The sequence below is a fragment of the Protomyctophum parallelum genome (assembly GCF_964188405.1).
Source record: "Protomyctophum parallelum genome assembly, chromosome: 20".
Taxonomy (NCBI): Eukaryota; Metazoa; Chordata; class Actinopteri; order Myctophiformes; family Myctophidae; genus Protomyctophum; species Protomyctophum parallelum.
Window position 1 is genome coordinate 33,031,279 of NC_139718.1, and position 23,366 is coordinate 33,054,644.

Genomic DNA, 23,366 nt, shown 5'->3' on the forward strand with positions numbered 1-23,366 from the left:
GTACACGCTACACGGTGCCTTATATTTCCTTTTTTAATAAAAGGCTTCCACTCAAATTAAATTGATTGTTAACCTGAGAATTAAGAGAAGATTCAGGGTCAAAGATCATCATCACCGGTCTAAGTCTAAATCAAGTCTCCTTTGCTAGAAAAACAAATCTGTTGCATGTAATTAGGAATAAACAGCCATTGACTATCATGGCTGGGTGTTCCTGCGTTGGTTCGTTATGACTGACATTCAGCGGCCTCACACAACCAAATATTGATGTCACAAATATTTCAAGAATACAAAGAATATTCTTTACACAGGCAGTCTAGGTTTGATGAAGAGCATTCTCTCTCTCTCTCACACACACACACACACACACACACACACACACACACACACACACACACACACACACACACACACACACACACACACACACACACACACACACACACACACACACACACACACACACGGCTAATATTAGATCAGGATTGTTTTTAATTGACATCAGGTCTAAATGTGTTAAAAAGAAAACTGTCTAGGTAGGAAAAGTAACAATAGTAATGTGAATGTTAACATCTCAAACGCAGAACTTTGCAATAAACTGTACATTTTATTGCAAAATTGTTAATTTTCTCCATCTGCTCTGAAGAATGTACACGTGTGTGTGAATGTAACCAAATGGACACTTAATTTAAGAATGTAAATGTTAACGTTCAGGTTTTTAAAGCATAACAATAGTGCTGCAGCACAGCTCCCCTCTGCCTTCCATCTCACCTCTCGGCCTGTGAGGATGTGTCGGGCCAATTTGACCTTAGCAAAGTTGCCCTTGCCGATGGTTTTCAGTAGCCGGTAGTTGCCGACGTGGGGCTGTTGAGGTTCGTCGGCCCCCGAGCTACGGGATCGAACCCCGGAGCGAACCGATCGTGTGCTGATCTCCTGGCGGCCATTGCTGTGAGATGTGTGCTGAGAACAGACAAGAAGTTATAGACGTGAGGCATGATGTTGACTAGATCTGCTCCAAATATACTACGTACTGTAGCCATTTTGCGGACAAGGTCATTACTTGAAGATTGTTGTTCAATATTTCTGAAGCACAACAATGTTTATCAGTATATAAAAATTCCATCTTGTCAATCAAGAACTTAAATGACCTGTTATGCTTTAAAATAAAGTAAAGTAGTGACTTGTTTCTTAATTGAAAAATGGTCAGAAACATCAGATCATCAACCATCTAATACCATCTCAATTTAATTACCTGGAATACCAACTACACTTGTCTGTAAAGGAAACTTGATTCACTTCATTCAATAGCAGTTTATGGAATTTGACACTAGTAACATTGACACACTCTTAGCATAAGTACATAGCGATAACAGGACCTTACACACTGAGAGGATCAGGAGAGGGCAATTACAGCAGACAGAGACTGTAATACACATCACTCTACATGCACTACAATTACACAAATAATTGAGTTTACACACAAAAACATATAGGCCACGCTGACTCATAAATGATGCCGGACGTTACACATCTCTTAACATTCATTCAAGCAAAACCATCTGATATTTATAGTATGGCACCCCAAGAAAAGGCATAAAGTAGACCGAATATTCTCAGCACAAGTTTTACAGTACAGCACTAGGGCATAAGAAGACCATGAAGTGAGATGGAAATATTTATGAAGGTTAAAGTCTGCAGTGTCTGCACTGTTCACACATCACCACCAGCATTGTCCACATTTTGATCCAACTGATTGAAGAAAATGTTTGTGTTTAAGTTATTGTGTTAATGAGAACTGATCACGTGAAATGTCTCATGAGACCATGAAAATGTTTTGTTTACATTGATAATTTTGTCATAACTGTGTTAATTAAAAAATAAATAAATAGGGTAGGTACCCTCACAATAACAACAGTAAGTAATCCTGGTCTCTAAACTGCCTCCCCCTGGCCAGCTGGGGCGCCTGATGGAGGGGAAGGAACTGGTTGGAATAACGTGTTCCTTCCAGGCCCAACCAGGGAAACTCCCCTCTGTCAGGTGTAAAGGAGCGACTTGGACACTCATGCATGAAGGAAGCATGAGTTCAAGTCCGTTGCTCTTCCCAGGTTGGCGGAGGGTGTGTATAGAGCCCAGGATCACATTAGATAATTGACACAGGGGTGAAAAATGAGTTACAAAATCGTTGTAAAAATAAAATAAATAAAACCAACCTCTAAGACTATAATAATGAAACTGTCAGGATGTAATAGACATTTTTAGAATCTGATCTCAGGTCAGAATGGGATAAGTGCAACTTATGAAATTTGAAAAGAATACTATTTTCCTTATACACATACAGTCTTTAAGACGCAACTGAACTGTGTAGTGGTTACTCAGTAAGTACACTGCAATCCTTCAGCTTTCAATAGTCATTAGCTTGATACATTGTGTATACCCTTGAATACAAACACAGAAATGGGGAATGATTCTCATAGCACAGTTTAAAAACTCAAAGCACTTCTGTTTGAGGTAGGCATCAACTACCTTGTGAACTCCCTGCAAACACCCCAACCGCCACAGCTAGCCTACCTGGTACCTGCCATACTACTGCATAGGACTGATCCATCTTATGAACTGTTCAATGACATTATTAGAGTCAGAGATATGAAATGAGTGACCAGGTATTATAATACTGTAGTTATATAGGGGTTAATTGATGTTTAATGAGCTAAATTAATGGGCTATATGAAATTGAAATACAGGAATAAACAACTGTTTTAGAGCATATTCATTTGACTTTTAACAGGAGCCAGCGGGTGGTTATGAGCACCAATTCATCCGACCAAGAGTAATTAATCCATGATTAATTGATTGAATACTTTATTAACAGTTTGCATGGACAAGCACAGGGAACTACATTATGCAAGGTCTGCAAAAAGGATTTACCGTCCATTATCCAAGAAAGCCTATGGCTTGTTTCCATTGGGGTACTTTTGTACTTATTCAAATCGCCTTTAAACTATTCACTTGTGCATTCATTCCCATTTTTCCCGGTGATTTCCATCATCACCCACCCTCTACCACTTCCTCTGAATTCCCGGTGGGTTTACTCACAAAGCTGGGATGCCTCCATTCAGACTGAGAGCCTGTCATGTTCCTACAGCTGCATTCATGTCAGGAAACAACCTGGTCGTTACTGTAGACTAGAAGCTTTCTTCCTTGATCAGTGTGCATCGACTGACAGTGGTATACTGGGAATCCTCTCGGTCAAATGAGGAGGGGATAAACTAGTGGTCCTCAATCTCAAGGTGGGATCCAGGCCAGGGACGCCCAGGGGTGACTCCAAAGGGGCTCCCCAGCTAAACGACGAACAGTTCAAATACTTATGGGCCATTTTATTTTTTAGGATATTCGAAAATAGGATGCGATGTAAGGCGTGGTGAGCTTGCAAATGCATGTAATACATATACATCTGGGGGCCGTTGCCATAAAAATAAGTTAAAGAACCACAGTACTAGGATGTAGCTACCAGTACCAATAGCTATGTCTATCTGCCATCTCTGCACTAAATAGGTTTTGTTTTGAGTTTGTTAAGTAAAAACAAAACTCTGTATTGACCACCTGAATTGGATTTACGAGACGGGATGTTGATCCACATCAAGATTGCCATGAATTTGTCTTCAGTGTGAACATTTGGACGCTCATCTCATGGTGTCCACTCAGTTAACAGCCTGGTAGTAGTCGCTCATGGATTTATTTCCCAAAGCTTTTACTCCCAGAAACTAGACTTGGGATATAAATCTGACATGGGGGGGGGGTCTACTTGGTAAAGAGGGGTGGGTGGGACAAACTAAAAGTCCATATGTGGAAACGACTGAACCCCAGACTGACATATCGGAAAACCAGTAGCGAGCCCGATTCTTTTTTTCCCTTTTTTTATAAGTCCTGTTGCCAACCGGGTTAGCCAACCAGTACCAGCAGGCAGAATTATTGTAGTTTCTGTACAAGGCTGGGGCCTCCTGTGTATCCTGGCTGGCCTGGCACACACACACGCATTCAACAATTGAACACAAAGTTAATGACTTTGTTATTGGATGTGTTTTGGATATTTAGTTTCCAGTTCGCCGTGCGGGCAGGCTGATCACAGGGCGTGTTTGACGTAGAGGATATGAGTGTTTACGAGTTGGTAACAATGTTTCACCCCCCTTGTGAACCCACAGCGAAACACCGAAATCACACAAGACAACACAAGTACTTCTCCACCAGAGTTAATAATAACCATATTACGGTAGATCATGAACACAAAGCAAAGTGTAATGCCATTATTTCTTTTACTACTTACACTTTCCGTCGACTTTTCGTTGACCGTTGGCAGGATAGGTTTTGTTGACATTGTTGGGTTTTTAATCCGTTAAAGACTTTACTGTCCTTTTTGTAAATGTCGCACCACCTTCAACTAATGGAATATGTTCCTCCGAAAACCATTCAGGCTTCTCGCAAAGAAAGAGTCTCCACATTGATCGATATACAAAAACTCCCAACAAGACAGACGTGTTATCAGCCCCGATCTCCTTTATAATTGTTTGTGATCGAAAAGTTGTACTAGATATCGTAACGATCAGTATTTACATGGCGTAGCTATACCGTACATGGCCTGCGTTCAACTAAAGGCAAGCACAGGCAGACAAAAATCACTGTCCGTTGGGGTTGCAAGTAAAAAAAAATGTGACGGCGGCGTTAGCCGCTTCCGAAAATCTCCTCTTGTTTTACAATCAAAACTATCTGTAACAACACGTCATGGCGTCCGCTGTCACTCGTCGATATTTTAACAGAGATTCAAAGCTTCGAGACCCAGAAAAGACTTGCTGTCGGCTCCGTTTCCTCCATCTCCGGCCCAGAACACTAAAAGCTGGTGGCGGTGTTTTAGGTGGGACCAAAATGGCTCCTCAGACAGAGGCTGGAGTTGGATTAGAGTCAACTCAACACCGCATACGGTACTTTTTTGCCTTTACTTGTGCGTTTAGCTTTATGCCTGTCTTAAGTAAATGTAGGCTAATATAACTTAGAAATGATGTCAAACTGTACAAGTGTGTGTATATATGTATATATACACACACACACACACATTCCTAACTTCGTGTAAATTATATTAGCCTAATTAAAATAAAACATGTATACATAGCCTACCATACTGGATTTATCATACCATTAATATATAAATAAAGGAGTGGTACATGTTTTCCCAACTGTAAAGTAGGCTACATTTCAACACTATACTGGCCTACAGTAAAGTCAGTTATCATTGATATTCAAAATAGGCCTATGCAATCTGATGTTAGACTAACCATGTTAAAAACATCAAGTCAATTATGGGTGGAAGATCACATAAACATGTAGCCTACTTTGTCAAATCTATGGTCAACTTATTTCAAACTATGTTACCAGTGATAAAAGTATGAACCTATTTTACAGTCTGTGTTGAACAGGGAAACTGTTGCTACGAAGTTCTACAGTCAGACTTTTATCAAGGCAAAAAAGTCCCGTCTGCTTGCAGACAGCTGAACAGTTTGCTGGAGGAAGTGAGGAAACGGCCTGACCTCCACACTCATTGGAGCACAATGCAGAGTACAGGCTGGTGTCATCATTTTGGAGACGGTCGGAAACAGTCACTGCCGAATTAATGGCTTCATTTGAAAGCTCATATCAATGTATTGTGGCTCGCTGTTGTCACTGTCAGTATTTACAAGCCCAGCAGCACCAAATAAACTAAACACTTTATAGTAGAAAACATCTAATTTAAGATTAGATTATGTCAAGATCTGAAAACCTCCTGCTAGGGTGTTTTTTTTATAAAGTCACCAACTCACCATATTCTTTTGTCCAAATTTAACATGCACAATATATAGCCTACAAGTTTACAGGGAATTAAAACTGATCCATTACATTGTCCAGGCATAACCTGCCCCATACAGCATTAGTAATTATTGGCTGAAACACTTTAGTCACTGCAAAGACTACAGTACTGAACATCTATTACACATTTAAATTAGGTGGATAGCAAAACATTCTTTATTGACTGGAAAATTCATACAGAAACAAAATAAATGTGCAGTCAAATGAACCCACCCCCCACCCCAAAACACCTTGATTAAAATCCCCAAAAGCTTTTTTTCTTCTTTTTTTTTTACATTTTTATCGTCTCGAATACATCATGTGCAGCAAGTGAAGCACTATGTTTATTCATGCCACAAAGCAGAGACAGGGCTGTTGGATGAGGATGGAGAGAGGGAAGGTTAATACGAGGATGGGGGTCAGGAAAAAGGCCAGCCACTTGGGTAAAGATTTGAGTCAAAGCCACAATGCAAGAAAGTATCTCTTCCAAGTCCATCATCTTTTTAAATTGCATCAATATCGATGTCTTCCTCTTCTTTCTCAGGTTTGTCTGGCTTCACAGTCTCGACCTTCAGCTCTCGGGCAGAGGATGAATACACCACCTGGGGACAGAAATCAGATGAGGTGGTGTTCATTTCGCAGGATTTTTTGTATAAATCTAAACTGATGTTTGTTTCATGAGTACATCCATACAGAACTTTTAGTCAAGTTTGTGTCCATGTATCCCAAGTTAAATGTCAGTGTGACCAAAACTACTATTGCTTATTTATACTTGCGCACCATGTCTCACACCAAACACAGAGAAGAGCTACAATCTCACATGTCGCGCTGCGACTCTAGTCACTGTCCAAGCTTAAATTACTGTCAAGTAAGCATTGTCATTTGTCTTCTGAAACAATGTTGAATAGAGTGCTACTGCTAAGCACATGAGGCTGACTTGCAGCTTAATGCAGGACATTAGTTAACCATTTCAGGGATTGAATTGTTTTAGGGCAGAAAGTATTAAAAAAAAATCTGCAAAGAAGTGCTTTTTTAAAGTAAAAACATTTTATGGTTAAAATGTATCAAAACAAATTCTATAAGTTTTCTATAACTGATTAAATAGATTACTCTGATTAACTTGAGCTCCATTTTATTATTTTATATTTCTTAAACTATTAAATTGATTAGTTTGATTAATGTGCATGTCCCCAAAGATTATAGATTGCTGTGGCGCAACACCTACCAAAGAAATAACTAATTGAATACACCAATGGTTGTGTGCAAAACCAGCAGAGTACACACGGGCCATTGTCCAAAATGTAACAAACCACAGTGAGGCCAGTTGATGCTACAAGTTTGTTTTGATCAGACATCGGCAAAATGCAGACATTTTTGCCTAGAAATGTTATCAAATTACGTAAAATCTGTGACCCCTTGGTGAAGTCTTAAAGCAACAGTACCCTACAGCAATGGTTTAACCCTTTTCATATCGAGGCCCATTATTTATTCAGCATTTAAGCCACAGACCAACATTTGATGAGATTTAGCCTCTCAAAACCGAAAACTTAGTTCCATGTTATCATTGTATAAGATTTTGTCCACAATTCCATGCTGTATTGATGTGGTACCATAGGAGATAACAGGCAACCGATCAAAATAACAATTCTTCTACATGCTTTAAATGTCCCTTCTTGTAAATTAAGTAATGCAGATGTACAATTTAACTCTTGAGTTACGGGTCCATTTGGTTTCATTCTACACTCTCAAGAGTTGAAGATCTATAAAGATCCATTTGGTTACCAACTCTCCATTTGGCTAGGGACCACCTGGAAGCCCCTCAAGGTTAGGACCACTGGTTGAAAACCCCTGCCCTACAAACTCCATGACATTAAACTGAAAAATACAGTACTTTATCGAAACAGTTTAAATATTGGCTAACCAATGCTGTACTGTAAGCATCACTCAGTGACTTGCAGTCAGCCACTGATATGTGTAGGGATGGCTTGCTGGTTTTGACCATCAAGACGTTACAATTAGTAAAAGAACATTTTAAAATAATTTACCTCAACGTTCTCATCATCTTCATCTTCCTCTTCTTCGCTTCCCCCGCTCTCCTCCTCTGCCTCCTTCAGCCATTTGACGAACGGCGCAGCCTTGGCCTGGATCTCTTTGGCAAGTTCCTTAGAGATGTACTTCTTAGAAACCTGGTGGAGGAAAGCGCAGGAAGTCAGACTTAATGCAGTCTAGAAATAGGCTTACATTTTTACAATAGAAGAATTACGTGGAGGCAGTAATTCTACGTTTCTAAGTAATTCTAAGTTCTAAGTAATTTTAAGTTTCCAAGGTCAACCCAGTAAGAATACACCCCTCCCCCCTATTTGGGGGCTTAATTCACTAGTTAGTTTGATGAAACTAACATGATAGTTTTATTTATTTGTCAATTAAAGTGAATGTCTTCAAATTACATTATAGCATAATATAGCATAAATAGCACCATCAAAAACCATTATACAATATAAATCTAGTAATAACCTAGACCTACATTATATAGTTCTGTAAACTATTTCAGAAGATAGATACATCACTACATTGCCTAGTCATAACGTCAGTCACATCGTACAACATAGGTCAATTTTCTGCATTATTCTGCGGTTAACTGGTTATATTTTCTCCGTAAACAATTATACTGTGGTTTTCACAAGACTGAATGTCTTACACCTAGCAAGTTAAAATGGAGTGATTATGGACAAAAATAAAAGCATATGAGAAAAAGTAAAGCCATTTGAGCTACATTTATGTATGAAAGGTGCTATATAAAATAAAGTTTATTATTTACAGAAAAATTTACATTTATACGTTATGAGGCCAAAGTTTAATAGACGATATGTAGTAATGCTGGAATGGTTCTTTAAAACACCCACTCTCCTGAAGTAGACGCGAATGAACCGCCTTTACACTGTCACACACAACTCCAGCTACCTTCTCTGACCAGGCGATGATTACGTCTTCTTCTAGCAGGTCTGCGTCGTACAGGTCTTTGAGGATGATGGGAACGCGTGGCAGCAGCTGAGCCTGGTGCAGCTTCACCAGGCATTCAAACCCTCCCAGCAGATACTTCTGGGCCTTCTTGTTGTTGTGACAGAACTGTGGGTAGCATTAGAAACCAATTTTATTGGACCAGTATATTTTCAGACAGCGAGCAATGTGACTTTTATGTATCATATTTACAGACCAAACAAATTTCATGACAGCCAGGTTTTAATAGGTCTTCAGTGAAATCATTCTTTCATATTTAACAGGTTAAAAAAAAACACTTTCCCTAAAGTGTGGAAATAGAAAGAATTTTCATCCCTGTATCAGAGTTTGATACATTTCATACACATTTTAGGGCTGTAGCTGTGTCTGCCCAGATTACTACTGGTTTCAGTCTAAATGTCAAACTATGGGCAAATTTAGACCTATGAAACCAGCTGAATACAATTTACTACAAAGCGCGGGCAGTAGTCTGAGATTCCACAACTGCAGCCAAGCACCACCATGCCTCAGGGTAGCCACAAACTTACTCGAAGGAAGTGGCGTGTGTACTTCTTGATCTGGTCTCGGATGTTCTCGTCAAAGAGCAGTTCGCTGAGGATGAGAGGTCCCATGGCCTTCACATCCAGACGTTCTGCCTCAGCCAAGATCTCCTTATCAGCAGCATCTATGGTTCCACTCTCCTTCTTTTGCTGAAGACACCAGAATACATTTTATTTATCTTGATTATAGCAGCATGAACATGTGGGCTGTTTGCAGGGCGTTAAGGCGATTTCTATTGTTATCCAAGTGGAAAGAAAACAAAAAATAATTAAGCCAAGAATAATAGATTAGATGACTAGCATTTGTGGGCTAATGTGATTAGATGACAAAATATGAAAAAATTAAGCGTTTGTTATTAAAAAAAAAACATATCCACAGTATCCAAACATCACTCAATGTGTAACACGATTATGTAGTACTCCGTTTCAACTACTTAAAACAAACAAGTTAAATTAACAATGTATTATCACCATTCTTACTTTGACAAAGTTGTAGAACAAGTTGACCCTCTCCTCCAGGGGTTTCTCCAGATCCTCACTGAGGGTGAGGACCTTGGCGTGGTCACTGATCTCCTCCATCCGTCGTCTCTGTGCCTCCTCCGTTGTCTCCTCCACCCAGTCTTCATCGTCGTCATCACCATCCTAAAAGGTCACACAAATACACAGGTCAGATGGAAGGGCAGGGGTCAAGACAAACGCTAAATGAAGTATGCTTGGCTGTCAGTTTAATAATTTATTTTGAGATAACACCCCAGTAAGGTCCCGCGACACCGGATAAAGATAAGCAGTTGAAGATAGATGGCCCCAGCAGTGTTTCCTTAAATGTCTGCCAGCAGAAATGTCACCTTCCCTGTGCCGTCATGTATACAAATGAAACATTGTAAAAGTAAAGTATCATAGAAGCAACTAGCAAGTACACACAACCGTTAACCTCTTGTCTCCAGACTTTCCACCTCAATGGAAAGCCTAGTCTGTGTTCCTAAACCGCCCGTGTGATCTGGTCTAACGGTGTATTCTGTTTTTTTTCCTGCGCTGCTTTATTTTGGTCACCCCGTTTTGGAATAAAAGATGGATATACCAAACAAACTATTCCAAGAAGTACTTTAAGAAACTTGTTGGATTCATACGCCGCATCAAGGCTTTGGTCAGCCCTAAAATTATCCTTGATCACAGGGAAGTTTGAGTAATACCGATTGCGGTCTTCCTGCCTGATGACTACAAATTCAAAGGCTACAATTCAAACTACATGTCCTGTACACAGAAATGCTTTTTCCATTTCATTACAGATAGTCTAAGTTTATGTTTACAGCTATTCCAAATTTAAAACTGACTTTCAACATTAGCAAAAAGTATTGTAGGAGCGAGGTTGTCTGATATTGGTCTGTCTCTAGCAGGATTTCTAGATTCAGGGAGAGTGACTTCTTTAAGAAAGGCCAGACTCCAGTGAATGACAGACTTTCTGGTTTGTCCAGTATACAACAGATAATTAACTGTAATAAATAACGCAAACTACAAATGCTACAGCTAACAGACTAATGGAGCAAGTTAATACAAGATCTTGAAATATAAGTGTCTGTGTATATCTAACTTGTGTGCGTGTGTTCAACACATATGTAGAGAGGTTACACACCACAGCATCCGGAGCATCAATGTCATCATCTCCTGCCTCTCCGCTACCAGAACCGTTTTCTTTGTCCTTCTTGCGGTTCTTCTTGTCCTTCTCCTTCTTGACAGAAGCTGATCCATATCCACAGTCAACAATAGCTGTGGTGAAGAACAGCAGGGGAGTAATTAAAGTCACATTTCTCAACCTGCTTCATAGACCACTACCAGGATCATGGGTTCAAATCCCGGTCTAGCGCAATGGTGGGGCATGGAAAACATCTGACGCAACACTCAGTAGGAATGGAAGCCTTTCACTTTGGTCGTATTAACATTACAGTCACTAAGAAAGTACCTCAGCTAGATTCTGAAATTCAAAAGAGTTGTGACGCAAAGCTACAAGTGTTCACGCCAAATTTGTATTAGAGTGCTTCAGGTAGAGCAGTTTAGCTACATTCTTGGTATGAAATGGGCTATACAATGATATTAAAAGCCAACGGTCTCACCTGGTGGGTTTTTGAGGATGAAGGTGCAGAGTTTGTGTCTGGTGTCAAGCATGCCACGGTATCCACAGGCCTTACAGGAGTTGCCGATGGTTTGTTTCTTGGGATTGACATGCTGAGAATTGCAAGATCGACAAATCAATACTAATTTAACCCAACAAGTTGCAACAAGATAGATTACTATACGTCACCAATATGTTCAGACATGGATATTAAAAAAATAGATGCCTCATTGGCTGCTGCAGCTCGTTGGAGCCATGTGTGTTGACGGGAGGGCGGAAGAATTTACACTGGTACGCCGGAAGAGTGGACGGAACACTAAGTCACGCTGCCACTCAAGGGCCACTCACAGCGCATCTTTTCCAGGACTTATCAGACCTGAACATGCGCTCTGTGACGCACACAGGGATTTTTTTGCCCTCCCTTGAGCACATAGGCTCCACAGCCGAAAGGGGGTGTCTACCTTTATATGTCTATGTGTTCAGATGCATGCCATTTTGAAAGATCCTAGATGTACATTTGATGTGCATTTTCAAATGTATGCATCAGCACATTCAGCAGCCACTATGGCTAGTAACTTGAGCTTATTAACAGCACAATGTTTAACTTTGATCCTTTATGAACTATTTCATTCAATCTTCAAACATTTACCAGGTCAGTTTCAGGGTTGTCACACTCGGGACACAGCACAAATTTTCTGATGAACCCATCAAGCATGTCCTGTAACTTATTGGCCTCGTGGGAGCCGTTGACAATAAAGCGGTCGTTCTTCGCATCAAACTGGGTCTGAGCACCGAGTTCACAACCAAAAAACTTGGTTGGGTCTGCCGGAGGGAGGAAAAAAACAAAAACATACAGGCATACATTACACATTTTTCTTCATCTCAAAGGATGCTCTCAAGGGGCATGTCAGCCATTTGAAGTGCCTAGTTAAGTTTCAGCCACGTGTAGAATGTGTTGGTATATTTTCAAATACAAGGAATTTGAAACAGGGCATTGCACCAAATCACAAGTTAATATGTATAAAAGTAAAAAATAATGTCCCTTCACTCATTTATCCAGCTATTTATACTGTCAAACCTGAAATTCCTAATGGTTGGGATTCAATGCCACCACAGCCTTTTCTCTTGTTCCTCCCATGTTTTAATATAAACAACTAAACATCGGTTAGGTTTTTGTTATTCTTATTCAGGGACTAGTTAAAACTTGAGATTCAAGGTGAATGCAGAAAACCAGGTGTTCCCTGGTGTGGTGTCCAGTCAGGAAAGAATGTATTCATAAAGCTGTTAATGAAACCACTTTGTTGTCATCCTGTGACACTATCCTTTTGTTCAAATCATTACAGCACTTTGTGACCAATGAACACAAAAAGCTGTATTGTGGTTGTATACACTACAGGGAGCGAGGCCAAATGGACAGGAGAATGACAGATGAAAAGGTTAAATTAGCTGATGTAGTTAAATGGTGTTGTGGATGTAAGCTAAAGTTAAACAGCTGCCTTTTTTATACAGCAATAATATTGTGAGGCACTGTGAATTGCATATTATAATAATCTCCAAATAAATCCGTCAGCCAGGTTTTACTTACATGTTGGAGGCCTGTTCAATGCCTTTGCAACATCAACCATGTTGACAATGACCGTCTTGATTCCATTCCCTTTGCCTTCAACCTGAACAGAACACAGAAATAAGAAATCTTAGTGCACTGGCTTACAAGTTGCCAAAAACTATAAATAAATCTATAACTCATTCTATCATTCTTAATTCATTAATTACTCAAATATGATGCAAACTATACGTGTTGACTTCTGTCGACTAGTTATCTTAGCCTCAAGACAGACTGTTGGCTCACACCATTTTCAAATACAATGGCTAAAGCTTAGCAGAAATGACTTGGGTACCTTGGCAATCAAACGGGGCATCTTGTAGCGGTAGAACTGGTCCAACACGCTGCGGTTGACGTTGACAGACATGTTGGCTGGATGTTATGAGCACTATCAGTAAGATAAACAGATCTTGAATGGCGATTTTTGGGGATCTTCTGTCTGGAAAAGAGGGGATGACATAAACGACTGCAAGCGTGCTCGGTCTCTGACATGAAAAATGTCGTGCCGCTGTGGCCGCAAGCTCCTCGCTTGAAGGCTAGGTTTCCACCACACAGGTTCCAACGGCTGCGCAACAGCTCTGCAAGACAAGAGCGGGAGATAAGTGGACACTTGTTAGCAAGCCGTGTCTCGTTAGCATAAACATTATGACAATTTGTATCTTATCAATACTTACTTTGTGCTTATTGAGACATTTTGCATGAGCAACACCTAAGTTAAGACTAAATCTAATCCACAGATACCAACAGATATATAAATCATATTAAGATGTACCCACTTGTCATCAATTCGTATCAATAGTAAGCTGGACGGCAGGGAGGCAGAGATGAATTTTACTGGTTTGTGTGTGCAGCTAATTGGACAGTCAATCATTTCATGCAAACTGCCAGTAGGACAAGGAGGAAACGACTCAAAAATTGCCTCAGGTGGCCTATAATTCTTTTAGGACGTACACAAATGACATGGCCCAACTTCCCATGTAGGCCACACCCATCTCTGGCAAATATTCTTCCAAGCCACTTTGTTACCAATCTTAAATACATTGTCCAAAACTCACATAAATCGTTACACATTATCTCTGGAGTCATTGGGTAATTAGAGAGTGTGGTTACCTGCCGGTAAACGGTGGCTTTTTACTGCGGTTCTATCTTCTAAAGAATCCGTAATGCCCCAGAGCCAAACCTGAGTTCCAATTTAGTATGTGAAAGGACGTTGCGTCCCGACTCCCCAGAGGCAAACACTTTTTTTGCTTAAATTGTGCAATCACACTTCCAGAGGCAGCCCACATAATGTAATATAAGTTTAGCTCACCCGCCCCCACTGTTAAAAGGAAAAAAATAAGTGGAACCTCTTGACATTAAAGAATTTGAGAACGACTCGTATACTGTATGCCAGTACGTGTCATTGGGTTCAGTGATACATGTAGTTTGGGGGGGGTAAAGCTACTATACGGATCCCGTTTAGTAGACTTGAGCCATATGGCCCATACCCATCTCCCGTTTCTGTAGCAGGGGAGCTTTGATGTACACACCTTGGACATGACACCAAAATGGAGCAGGGACTTATGCCTTTGATGCTGAGTGCCAAGCAAAGAGGCATTGGGCACCATTGTATAGTTGGTCTTTGGTATGACTCACCATTGAGCCCTGACCTCCAATTCTCAGGGTGGACAAACTAACCAAAGTCACTGAGCTGGTTAGATAAATGAATTTAGATTATTAACTATTATCAACAAAAACTAATAGGCATCCATTTGTAGGATGTTCTATAGCAGCAAATTCAACAATGTCCACAATAAACGGTCATGTAAAAAGGAAAGAAACGTCAGCAGTGTGTCCTCAAAAGCCCCCTGCATTTTAGGAATTTGTCTGACACTATTATCCAGTAACGGGCAACTGTCCAGAGCAACCTAGGAGAGGAACAATGCAGTAAGCCTACATTCCAGGATCTACAAAATTAAAACCAGCCAAAATACAGACTGCATGGATAAATGGTTGAGTGCCGTGGGAATATAAGTAACAACATATCCCTGTGATACCTAGAATGATCATGTGAAGTTGGAAGTGCTAAGCAAAGAAATTAGAGCAGTAGTCTATTTAAATTGGCTTTGTAAGAGCCCTTTATTTAAAATGAAGGCCTCTGGGTTTAGTGAAATAAAGGCTGCTACTGTTAATAGGTCACAAACAGGGGCCTAGTTGCTGCCAAAGCATTTTCTCCCTTTCGCTCCCCCTCTCCCCACCGAGTGTCGGCTAACATTGCACAATGTTGAGTTCCAGCTCATGGGGTATTTCGCAGCCATGGTAATAATTAAATCCACCCCGAGAAAATGACTCACTACTACGACTAACTGCTTCATCAATGACACTGTGGTAGCGGTCAAAAGCTGCTCTGGATGGGGCAGAGATCGTGCTGTATTATTTCCATAGAAGAGTTGCGCATAATTTACCTTTATGGGTATGTGTCACTTGCCGAAAATAGACGATCGACAAGCTCAGAACTTTGTAGATCTGCCATTTTCGAGACCGACAGTTATACGACCTGGTCTAGATCAGGCTCTAGCAGGCTGCTACTTGGTGCATAGTGCGTCACCATATCTTGGCTGTACAGTCACCGCACACGAGTGATCGAGCTGGGAGACGCCATTTTGATCCACTTGCTCACAAACAGCATATTTGTACGACACAGTGAACGTAAATTCGTTATGTTTTGCTATAAAATATCCCACCCGTTAAATCAACACACGCTGATACAGTAAACGAGCATGCATCAATTCATACAACTTACCGTTTTCACAAAACAAAGACATAAACACAACGCTGATCGTCCCAAGAGGCGCAGTGAAGGGTTGTCTGTCTTGTCGCTTGGTAGGTATGATAATTGATTTAAACAAGCAAAGGTGCTTTATTTGCTTCAAAAAGGCGCACAGTTGTTCAGCGGAAAAAGTCCCAACAATGGAGCCGATGTCGTCTCAAAAGAAACGGGAATATCTGGAACGTCCTCGGGGTTTGGAAACCTTATGGGAGAAAATGATTGTTATCCAGCAGAATGTTGCTTGCTAGTACATAATCAGGTGTGTCAATTCGCGGCCTTTCATTACGATTGACAAAAATGACGTACTTTCAATCGAATAAAGTGACGCATCGTTGTTTTAAGTAACAAGTTACACGTCATTTTTAATCGAGCGTGTGTCACTGTGACGGGGCGTTAAATGAAGTCAATAAATCAATACATAGAAAGCAACACCGTCATCAAAACATCGACGTTTTCTGTGTCGAGCTAAATTTAGTATGAACGACGAGGCATCGTCAACCAAACGAGCCATTAACTGGATCAAATGAATCACACGTGTTTCAAAGTAATACACAGATAGCGACCGAATTCAACGAACGGATATTAGCGAAGTTTAACGTTACCAATGACGGTAAAAAGCCACCTTTTAGGCTTCGAATAGAGCAACAAAAAATATTTAAATTTAAGTGGAAAAGTCGGAGTTTTCTCACTGAGCTCCAGGAAATAGACGGAGCCAGCCTGGACACACGGAGATGCTTCAGGAAGCCCATTGACGACGTGCCATTACGGTCCTGTTAGCTCACAGGGCTAACAACGCTAGCCGCCAGCATCGAGACGTCGAGGTTGTTGGATCCAGATATTATTGGCCAAAACAAAAGTCGCGTAATTGAAATCAGCTGGCTGAATTAGTTAGCTATGACATAATAAAACGGACAGTTAACCTACGTCGTCGGGATATAAAAAAAACGAGGCGTGCAGTAGAAGCGCGTCTCTGTGCTTACCTCTCGAATGTTCTGCGGAATAACCGTGCCTGCTGCGTAGATTTTACTGACGACCACTGTAACCATGCAGCGTCAAGTCAGCGCTAGTAAGTCAGCGCAAACTGACACACGACGACTTCCGTCCTCTGCACTTCTCCAAAATAATAGTTATTATTACAAAGATGTTCCTGCATTTTCATTTTTATTTGTAAAAACATAACAATAAAAAGAATATCCTACATATAAAATATATATTATAATATATATATAATTAGAGCATATCTATATTGTTTTAATGCTAAATAGCAGGCAAGTGAACATATCCTTTTTACTTGAATACAATTTCCAATCAATCAATCAATGGGAAAAGCAACATTTCGAGGTCTGCGCAGCAAGACACAAAACAATCCTGAAATCATATGTCATTGGTAGTTAATCTCTATCACTAAATAATTAAACTTGTCATAATCAAAATGTGATCTATTCATTTCATTAACGTGTTCCACAACAATGCTTTTATTCTGACGACAATCGACTAAACCGGAGATCGTTACTTATGCTAGCATCTGCTGACTTTATACAAACCATTCACTATTGATGTAAACGGACGTAAACTCCCTTTTGATTGGTTGTTGGTGACGCTGTACGTGCGCAGACGCTTCCTGAACTTGACTAGCAGCAGAAGCAGCAAAATAAAATGGTAAGTATGAAAAGAAGAAAACCTATTCTCTCTTTTAAAACGTTGGCGTTTGGAACACGTTGCCTGCATGACGATGCTGAGGGTGGTGTTTGGTTGACAGAGAGGCCCCAGTGGGGTTCAAGGGGGGGCAGAGAGAGAGCCTTTTATGTTTTTAGTCAAGTCCCATCCCGTGAAGGAGCGGATCACATGACAGCTCCACTATATGCATTCATCAAGCTTCCTTTAAATCTCTCTTTAGTTTGCACGGTTTGATTTTAGTTTGGCTTTTATTTCCAGTCTACTATTTTTATCTACAGTTAACATTGTCATATTGATGATAAACCCTGGTTTAGATTGTGAATTTGTGTCAGCCGTTCAGCTTAAGCTATATAAGCTAGCAGGCTAACAACTAATGTCATCACACATTTCATCGTTTCATCAGTCACTTTCTGATGTAGTAATCATTCCAAATACAACCATTATGTATTCTAAATATGATTTTGAAGTAGGCAGGGTCTTCATTGCAAGGGGCCGTGTTGTACTGTACAGAATCAGAACTTACATTCATTCATCCACTATCTTTCTACTGTATCTACCATTCTTATTTCTCTCTACACACAACCATGTACACATTTCTTTGAGGACCAGCAACTGGGAGAGATACCATTGTAGGGACTGTCGTGTGACTGGGTCTGACCACTGTTAAAATGACGTTTCTCATTTGTTTATAATATTTCACCCATCTTTCATAAGCTTGAAACATCAGTCATTACTTTGCACCCCATTGAAATCACTAACCAGCAACCACTAACAAAACTGATGTTTTGTGTGATGTCAGTCTATTTAATTCATTCACTTTTTAATTTCTAATATCAGTTTTAACCCCTCGTTGTCCTGTTTTAAAACATTTTTTTGTTTGTTTTTGTTTCGTTTCCTCTTCCAATCCTTGATCATGCCTCATGTTGTTTTCTCCACACACATCCTGCCTTCCCACCTATCTCACCCGCTCCCCTCCTCCCACCTCCCCACCTTGCTTGTCTCCAATGAATCAACCAGGCTGGTCACCGGGTAAGTGCCCCTTGCTCCGTGTTGGATCCCTATTCTCTATCTCTCTCTCATCTCTGCTGGGTGGAGGGCCTGCCTCGCACACTAACTAACGGGGGAATTAGGAATTTAAATGGGACACAGCTGTGGAGTTTCACAGCCACTGCCAGGTCTGCCAGTTCACTGACAGTAGTGGATTGTTGTGCTTGGCAGGCAGGCATTTGATGCTCTGCTCTGGTCCCCAACTAATGATCACTGATCTACAGAATTGAAGCACGCAATGAACATAGGAATAGTGTGGTCAATTATGGGTTTTATATTGAATATGACTTGTGGATGTTTCTACCATTGATTGACCCCTGTGTTGTGTGAAAATTGATTGAAGTATTTATTAACAGTATGCAGAATGGGTACATTTCAAACGAAAGCACAACTCAATACAAAAACTGTTACTGTGGACGACACCTTAAAGCATTACACTTGTTTACAACAGGGTCCAACATTTTTTAACATAAAACATAGGATTCTGTAATGTGTGTGTGCGTATTCTACCAATCAGTTTTATTAATTGTTGTTTCCGTTTTTTGTTTTGTCAAGCCTGACAATATCTGGATGTATATGTCTTGAACATGCACTCTGATCCCTTACTTATTCTCTCTAGTCTAGGTCGTCCTCAGGCGAGCCCTCCTTGCCAAATATTTCTTCTGGGATTACAAATTTCTTATCAATTTCACAGCTTATTATCTGGTCCATATTATTGCTTGTGTATCCATGACACTACACCAGCTATTCTTGTGGATAAGACCAGCATAATAGTAAGCATAATAGTGCTGCTAGTACTGCTATGAAGCAGGACGATATACAGTATCTATATAATCCTAAATCCTCCACAAAAAATGAATTGCCTGGATTCTATTTTCGCCCCCATCATTTTCACTCTGCATTCTAAAAGAAAAGGCAAGGCTTTTGTACACCGACAGGTGTGTAGGAGAGGGTAAAGTGCCCGACAATGAAAAAGAACATGCACCCACACACTGTCTTCAAATGCAGTGAAAAAACTTATATAGGGAATATACTAATTATAACTTATAATAGGGAAACATAGCAACGTTTCGGCCTATCTTTTGGATAGCCTGATGAAGGCCGCATAGGCCGAAACGTTGCGAGTTTCCCTATTAAAGTTTTTTCACTGCATTTGAAGACTGTGTGTGGGTATTTGTTCTTTTACTCTGCATTCTCTGAAAGTACAGATTCAATTTGTCATTTTAGATTTTAGCGTTGGCTATTCAAAAATAGCAGATCACAAAGTAACTTTGTGCCACGCTGCAAACTTGTAGTTGTACATCTGCTATTTTTGAAATTTGTTGAAAAATATTGAAAGAGTGAGAAATACCCATTTAGAAGGCATTTGTAGAATCTGCATCAGGTCTTATTAATGGGTTATTATTAAATCATCTCTCTGTCCTGTGCTGGTAGTTGGTCCTGGTGTTAGGTGACCTGCACATCCCCCACCGGTGCAACACCCTGCCAGCCAAGTTCAAGAAGCTCTTGGTCCCAGGCAAGATCCAACACATTCTCTGTACAGGCAACCTCTGTACCAAGGAGAGCTATGACTACCTGAAGACCCTAGCTGGAGACGTCCACATTGTCAGAGGAGACTTTGACGAGGTGGGTTGGTGTACATGTGCACAGTTACGGGATATACAGTATACGAGTGTGTTTGCACTCCGTTCCACAGCTGCAAAAACACAAATCTCAATTGGATCACTGTCAGAAGTACTTTAATCTTAAAGTGCAATACTTATACAGTACATGCATGTATAGTTCAGTTTTTTCTGCAGCTGTAACTGTAAGTCCTGTCAGTTTTCAAGGATGCATGAACACACACAACCTGCCCACTCTCAGGACATTGCACAATAAAAGCATCAACTAAAAGCCTACACATGTAAATGTAATTCAGCTTCCTCTACTTGTTGATTTCCTGTCAGATTTCATCTCAGTAAAGATAAATGCTGAAGAGAGAGTAGTGCTCTGCTTGAGGGGGGGGGAAAAGAATGTACATAAAATAAATGACAGCATCTCACTGTGCTTTATAACTCACCCATCTCATTGAACAGAACCTGAACTACCCTGAGCAGAAGGTTGTGACGGTGGGCCAGTTTAAGATCGGACTGATCCACGGACACCAGGTGATCCCCTGGGGGGATATGGCGAGTCTGGCGCTACTGCAGAGGCAGTTGGATGTCGACATCCTCATCTCGGGACACACACACAAGTTTGAGGCCTTCGAGAATGAAAACAAGTTCTACATCAACCCCGGCTCGGCCACAGGGGCCTACAACGCACTGGAAAGGTATGGGAACAAGAGACCGTTTCACAGTTAGGAATAGGATCAAAGCCGAAATTGTAGTCTGGTCAGTTTGAGCACATGGCTGGAGGAAGGAAGGTGGCCAGAAAGAGAATCAATAAAAAACAAGACCTATCGGCCTAGATTTTGAAGATGCGTTTTACAATGGGGTAATACATAAATTGCCCTCGCTCTGCGCACATTCGTATTATGAAAGGCATATCGGCCCGTGTTGAACGCACATTATGGCATACGGCGTTCCTGAATATTTTAGCATTGTGGGAGTGTCCATATGTTAATTATTTTCGCTTTGCGCAATTTGCTATTAAGCCCCTTGACCTAAAAACACTCATAACGATTAGACGTGGGTCTGACCACCTCATAAACGCAAAAAGCACTGTTTGATTGTACACTTGAGCGGCTCTGGGAGGCTGCTAGAGTGTTGCCATGTCTGTTTATTATAAGCGGCTTCTTTTTCTGTAAAGTTGCTTGTAAATATTGGTAGTTGTACTATTTGTGGTTGCTTTTCTTGTTTCTAAAGTGGTTATTTGGGCTTTTCTCCTAATGTTGTTTAAACCAGTGATCCTCACACAGTACATTCCCATGTCAAGGATCCCCAGATGAATGCATTTGCCCAACTAAGGACGGCTAATCTAAAAATTAAATAAAAAATTTCCAAGATTACTTTTGAAAATAGCAGATCTATACCAGCTCACAATGCATCACATTAATTCATTAAAACTATGAACTCTGACTGCAGGGGGATATATATAATGATCATTATAACAATGTGCAAGAACATATTTAAAAATAAGGAAGAACTTTATATTTGTGGACAATCAAAATATGTTTTTTTATTTTAATGTGGTGTCATTAAAATTAATCTGGATATGGCAGACTCACTATCTAGAAAATAAAAACATGGCACTTCATTTAAAATAGGTTGCAGACCCCTGTTATATGCGCTTATTTTTATAGACCTATTTACTTGTTTCTATGAGACATGGCAACAGCCTTTTTTTGTGTCTTTTTTTTGTAAAATGTTGAGATTAGAAACAGCCATAATTCTTTCATTTCTCAACCTTCCTTGGGAAGTTTGCTTTCATATGCTGTATCACACCCGATTCAAGTCTTCTTCAATAAAATGCGCGAAGACCATATACCATCGGGGCCACAGGCACAGCATTAAGCAGCAACATTCAACTCATTCCTTCATCATGACTTGAATGAAATAAAATATAATAAACGTTATTTTACTGGTGTTTTTCAATAGAAACAAATTATTTTGAGGCATAAAGGTGACAGCATGCAGTGCAATAGGAATAATTAACCCAAATGTGACAAAGTCATGTCATGTCTTCTATGGTGCCAGCCTGAAGAAATGTAATACCACGATCCCCAAAGTGCGCATTCCGTATGTGACATCAGCTGACTGGTAAAGAGAATAGTACGGACATGTTGATTGGGTACGTCTCAAACACGCCTTAAACACACCCATGACTAATTCAAGGCCGTTTTGCGCAATCCACGGGGTGTCGAAAGCGCTTCTTAACATGCCCAAAATTGCAATATGACATACAACACGCCCCCAGCTCATAAAACTGTAATATGATTAGTAACATTATTTGAAGTCCTTAATGGCACCCATCATCTCTGTGTGAAAATACTAGTTAGGTTGTAGTCATTAGATTATCATGCCACAGAGAGTTAAGCTAGAGCTACTCCTGTACTGCAGAAATGAGCTGATTGTCCCAATCACTGGTGTCATTTCAATGGCATTAAGTCTTAACCTTTTCCCGGCAGCAACATCATCCCCTCCTTCGTGTTAATGGACATCCAGGCATCTACGGTGGTCACGTACGTCTACCAGCTCATCGGAGACGACGTCAAGGTGGAGAGAATTGAGTACAAGAAGTCGTAAAGCTGGAGTGAAGGAGTATGGAGGGAGAGATTGCAGCAGAGCAGAGAAGAGGGAGGAGGGTGAGGCTTGGGGTGGGCGCACTTGTTGGCTACATGTTTATCGTTTCATTCCTTTCCACCTGCGGCTTCCTGGGCCACTACAACACAACGTTAATGCTGTACCAAACTGTTTGCTAACTTAAACTCTAAAAGAAAAGAATGTGTATGATTATATAGGTTTATATATGTCATCAACGTTTGCTTGTGTCCAAGCTATCGTTTGGTATCTGTAGAGGATGCAATAACGTCACATGTATTTGTATTCAAGGGGAGGGGGGTCATTTGGTGCCATTTTTTTAATTTTAATTTTTACCTCTTAGCTGTTCCAGATCCCCTGTTAGTACATGTAACCCCTGAGAAAGTGTTCTTATTGTCATTTCACCCAAACAATAAATATCTAATTTCACTCATTTAATCGATAGTAGTTGCATTAG

At 40.4% G+C, this 23,366-nt stretch overlaps 3 protein-coding genes across 16 annotated transcripts in view; 1 reads left to right on the top strand and 2 right to left on the bottom strand.

The window, feature by feature from the left end:
- mark3a (MAP/microtubule affinity-regulating kinase 3a) overlaps positions 1-4,902 on the bottom strand; it is a 45,326-nt gene extending 40,424 nt beyond the window's left edge. For all 13 annotated transcript variants that reach the window (XR_014570886.1, XR_014570887.1, XR_014570888.1 and 10 more), the window contains exons 1-2: positions 4,319-4,902; positions 769-957 (exon numbers count right to left, since the gene is read on the bottom strand). Coding sequence is in view for 9 of the 13 variants with exons in the window: in XM_083792582.1 (XP_083648708.1) it covers positions 769-957; positions 4,319-4,369 (240 nt within the window). In the remaining 4 variants the exon portion in view is untranslated. The remainder of the gene's footprint in view (positions 1-768; positions 958-4,318) is intronic.
- Positions 4,903-6,165: 1,263 nt separating this feature from the next.
- eif5 (eukaryotic translation initiation factor 5) lies at positions 6,166-17,017 on the bottom strand. Of its 2 annotated transcripts, none has more exons than XM_083792392.1 (12): positions 16,925-17,017; positions 15,918-16,146; positions 13,431-13,713; positions 13,118-13,199; positions 12,182-12,354; positions 11,534-11,645; positions 11,056-11,189; positions 9,906-10,067; positions 9,414-9,575; positions 8,830-8,994; positions 7,914-8,054; positions 6,166-6,470 (listed from the first exon to the last, which is right to left on the bottom strand). In XM_083792392.1, exons 3-12 carry the CDS (start codon positions 13,500-13,502, stop codon positions 6,372-6,374), a joined length of 1,302 nt encoding a protein of 433 aa, XP_083648518.1. In that variant the 5' UTR covers positions 13,503-13,713; positions 15,918-16,146; positions 16,925-17,017; the 3' UTR covers positions 6,166-6,371. The 2 variants fall into 2 exon arrangements, with proteins under 2 accessions (XP_083648518.1, XP_083648519.1); XM_083792393.1 differs by lacking the exon at positions 16,925-17,017 and adding an exon at positions 16,634-16,918.
- A 467-nt stretch (positions 17,018-17,484) lies between these two features.
- Positions 17,485-23,338, top strand: vps29 (VPS29 retromer complex component). Its single transcript, XM_083792394.1, has 4 exons — positions 17,485-17,603; positions 20,103-20,294; positions 20,744-20,979; positions 22,777-23,338. Exons 1-4 carry the CDS (start codon positions 17,601-17,603, stop codon positions 22,892-22,894), a joined length of 549 nt encoding a protein of 182 aa, XP_083648520.1. The 5' UTR covers positions 17,485-17,600; the 3' UTR covers positions 22,895-23,338.
- Positions 23,339-23,366: the final 28 nt, after the last annotated feature.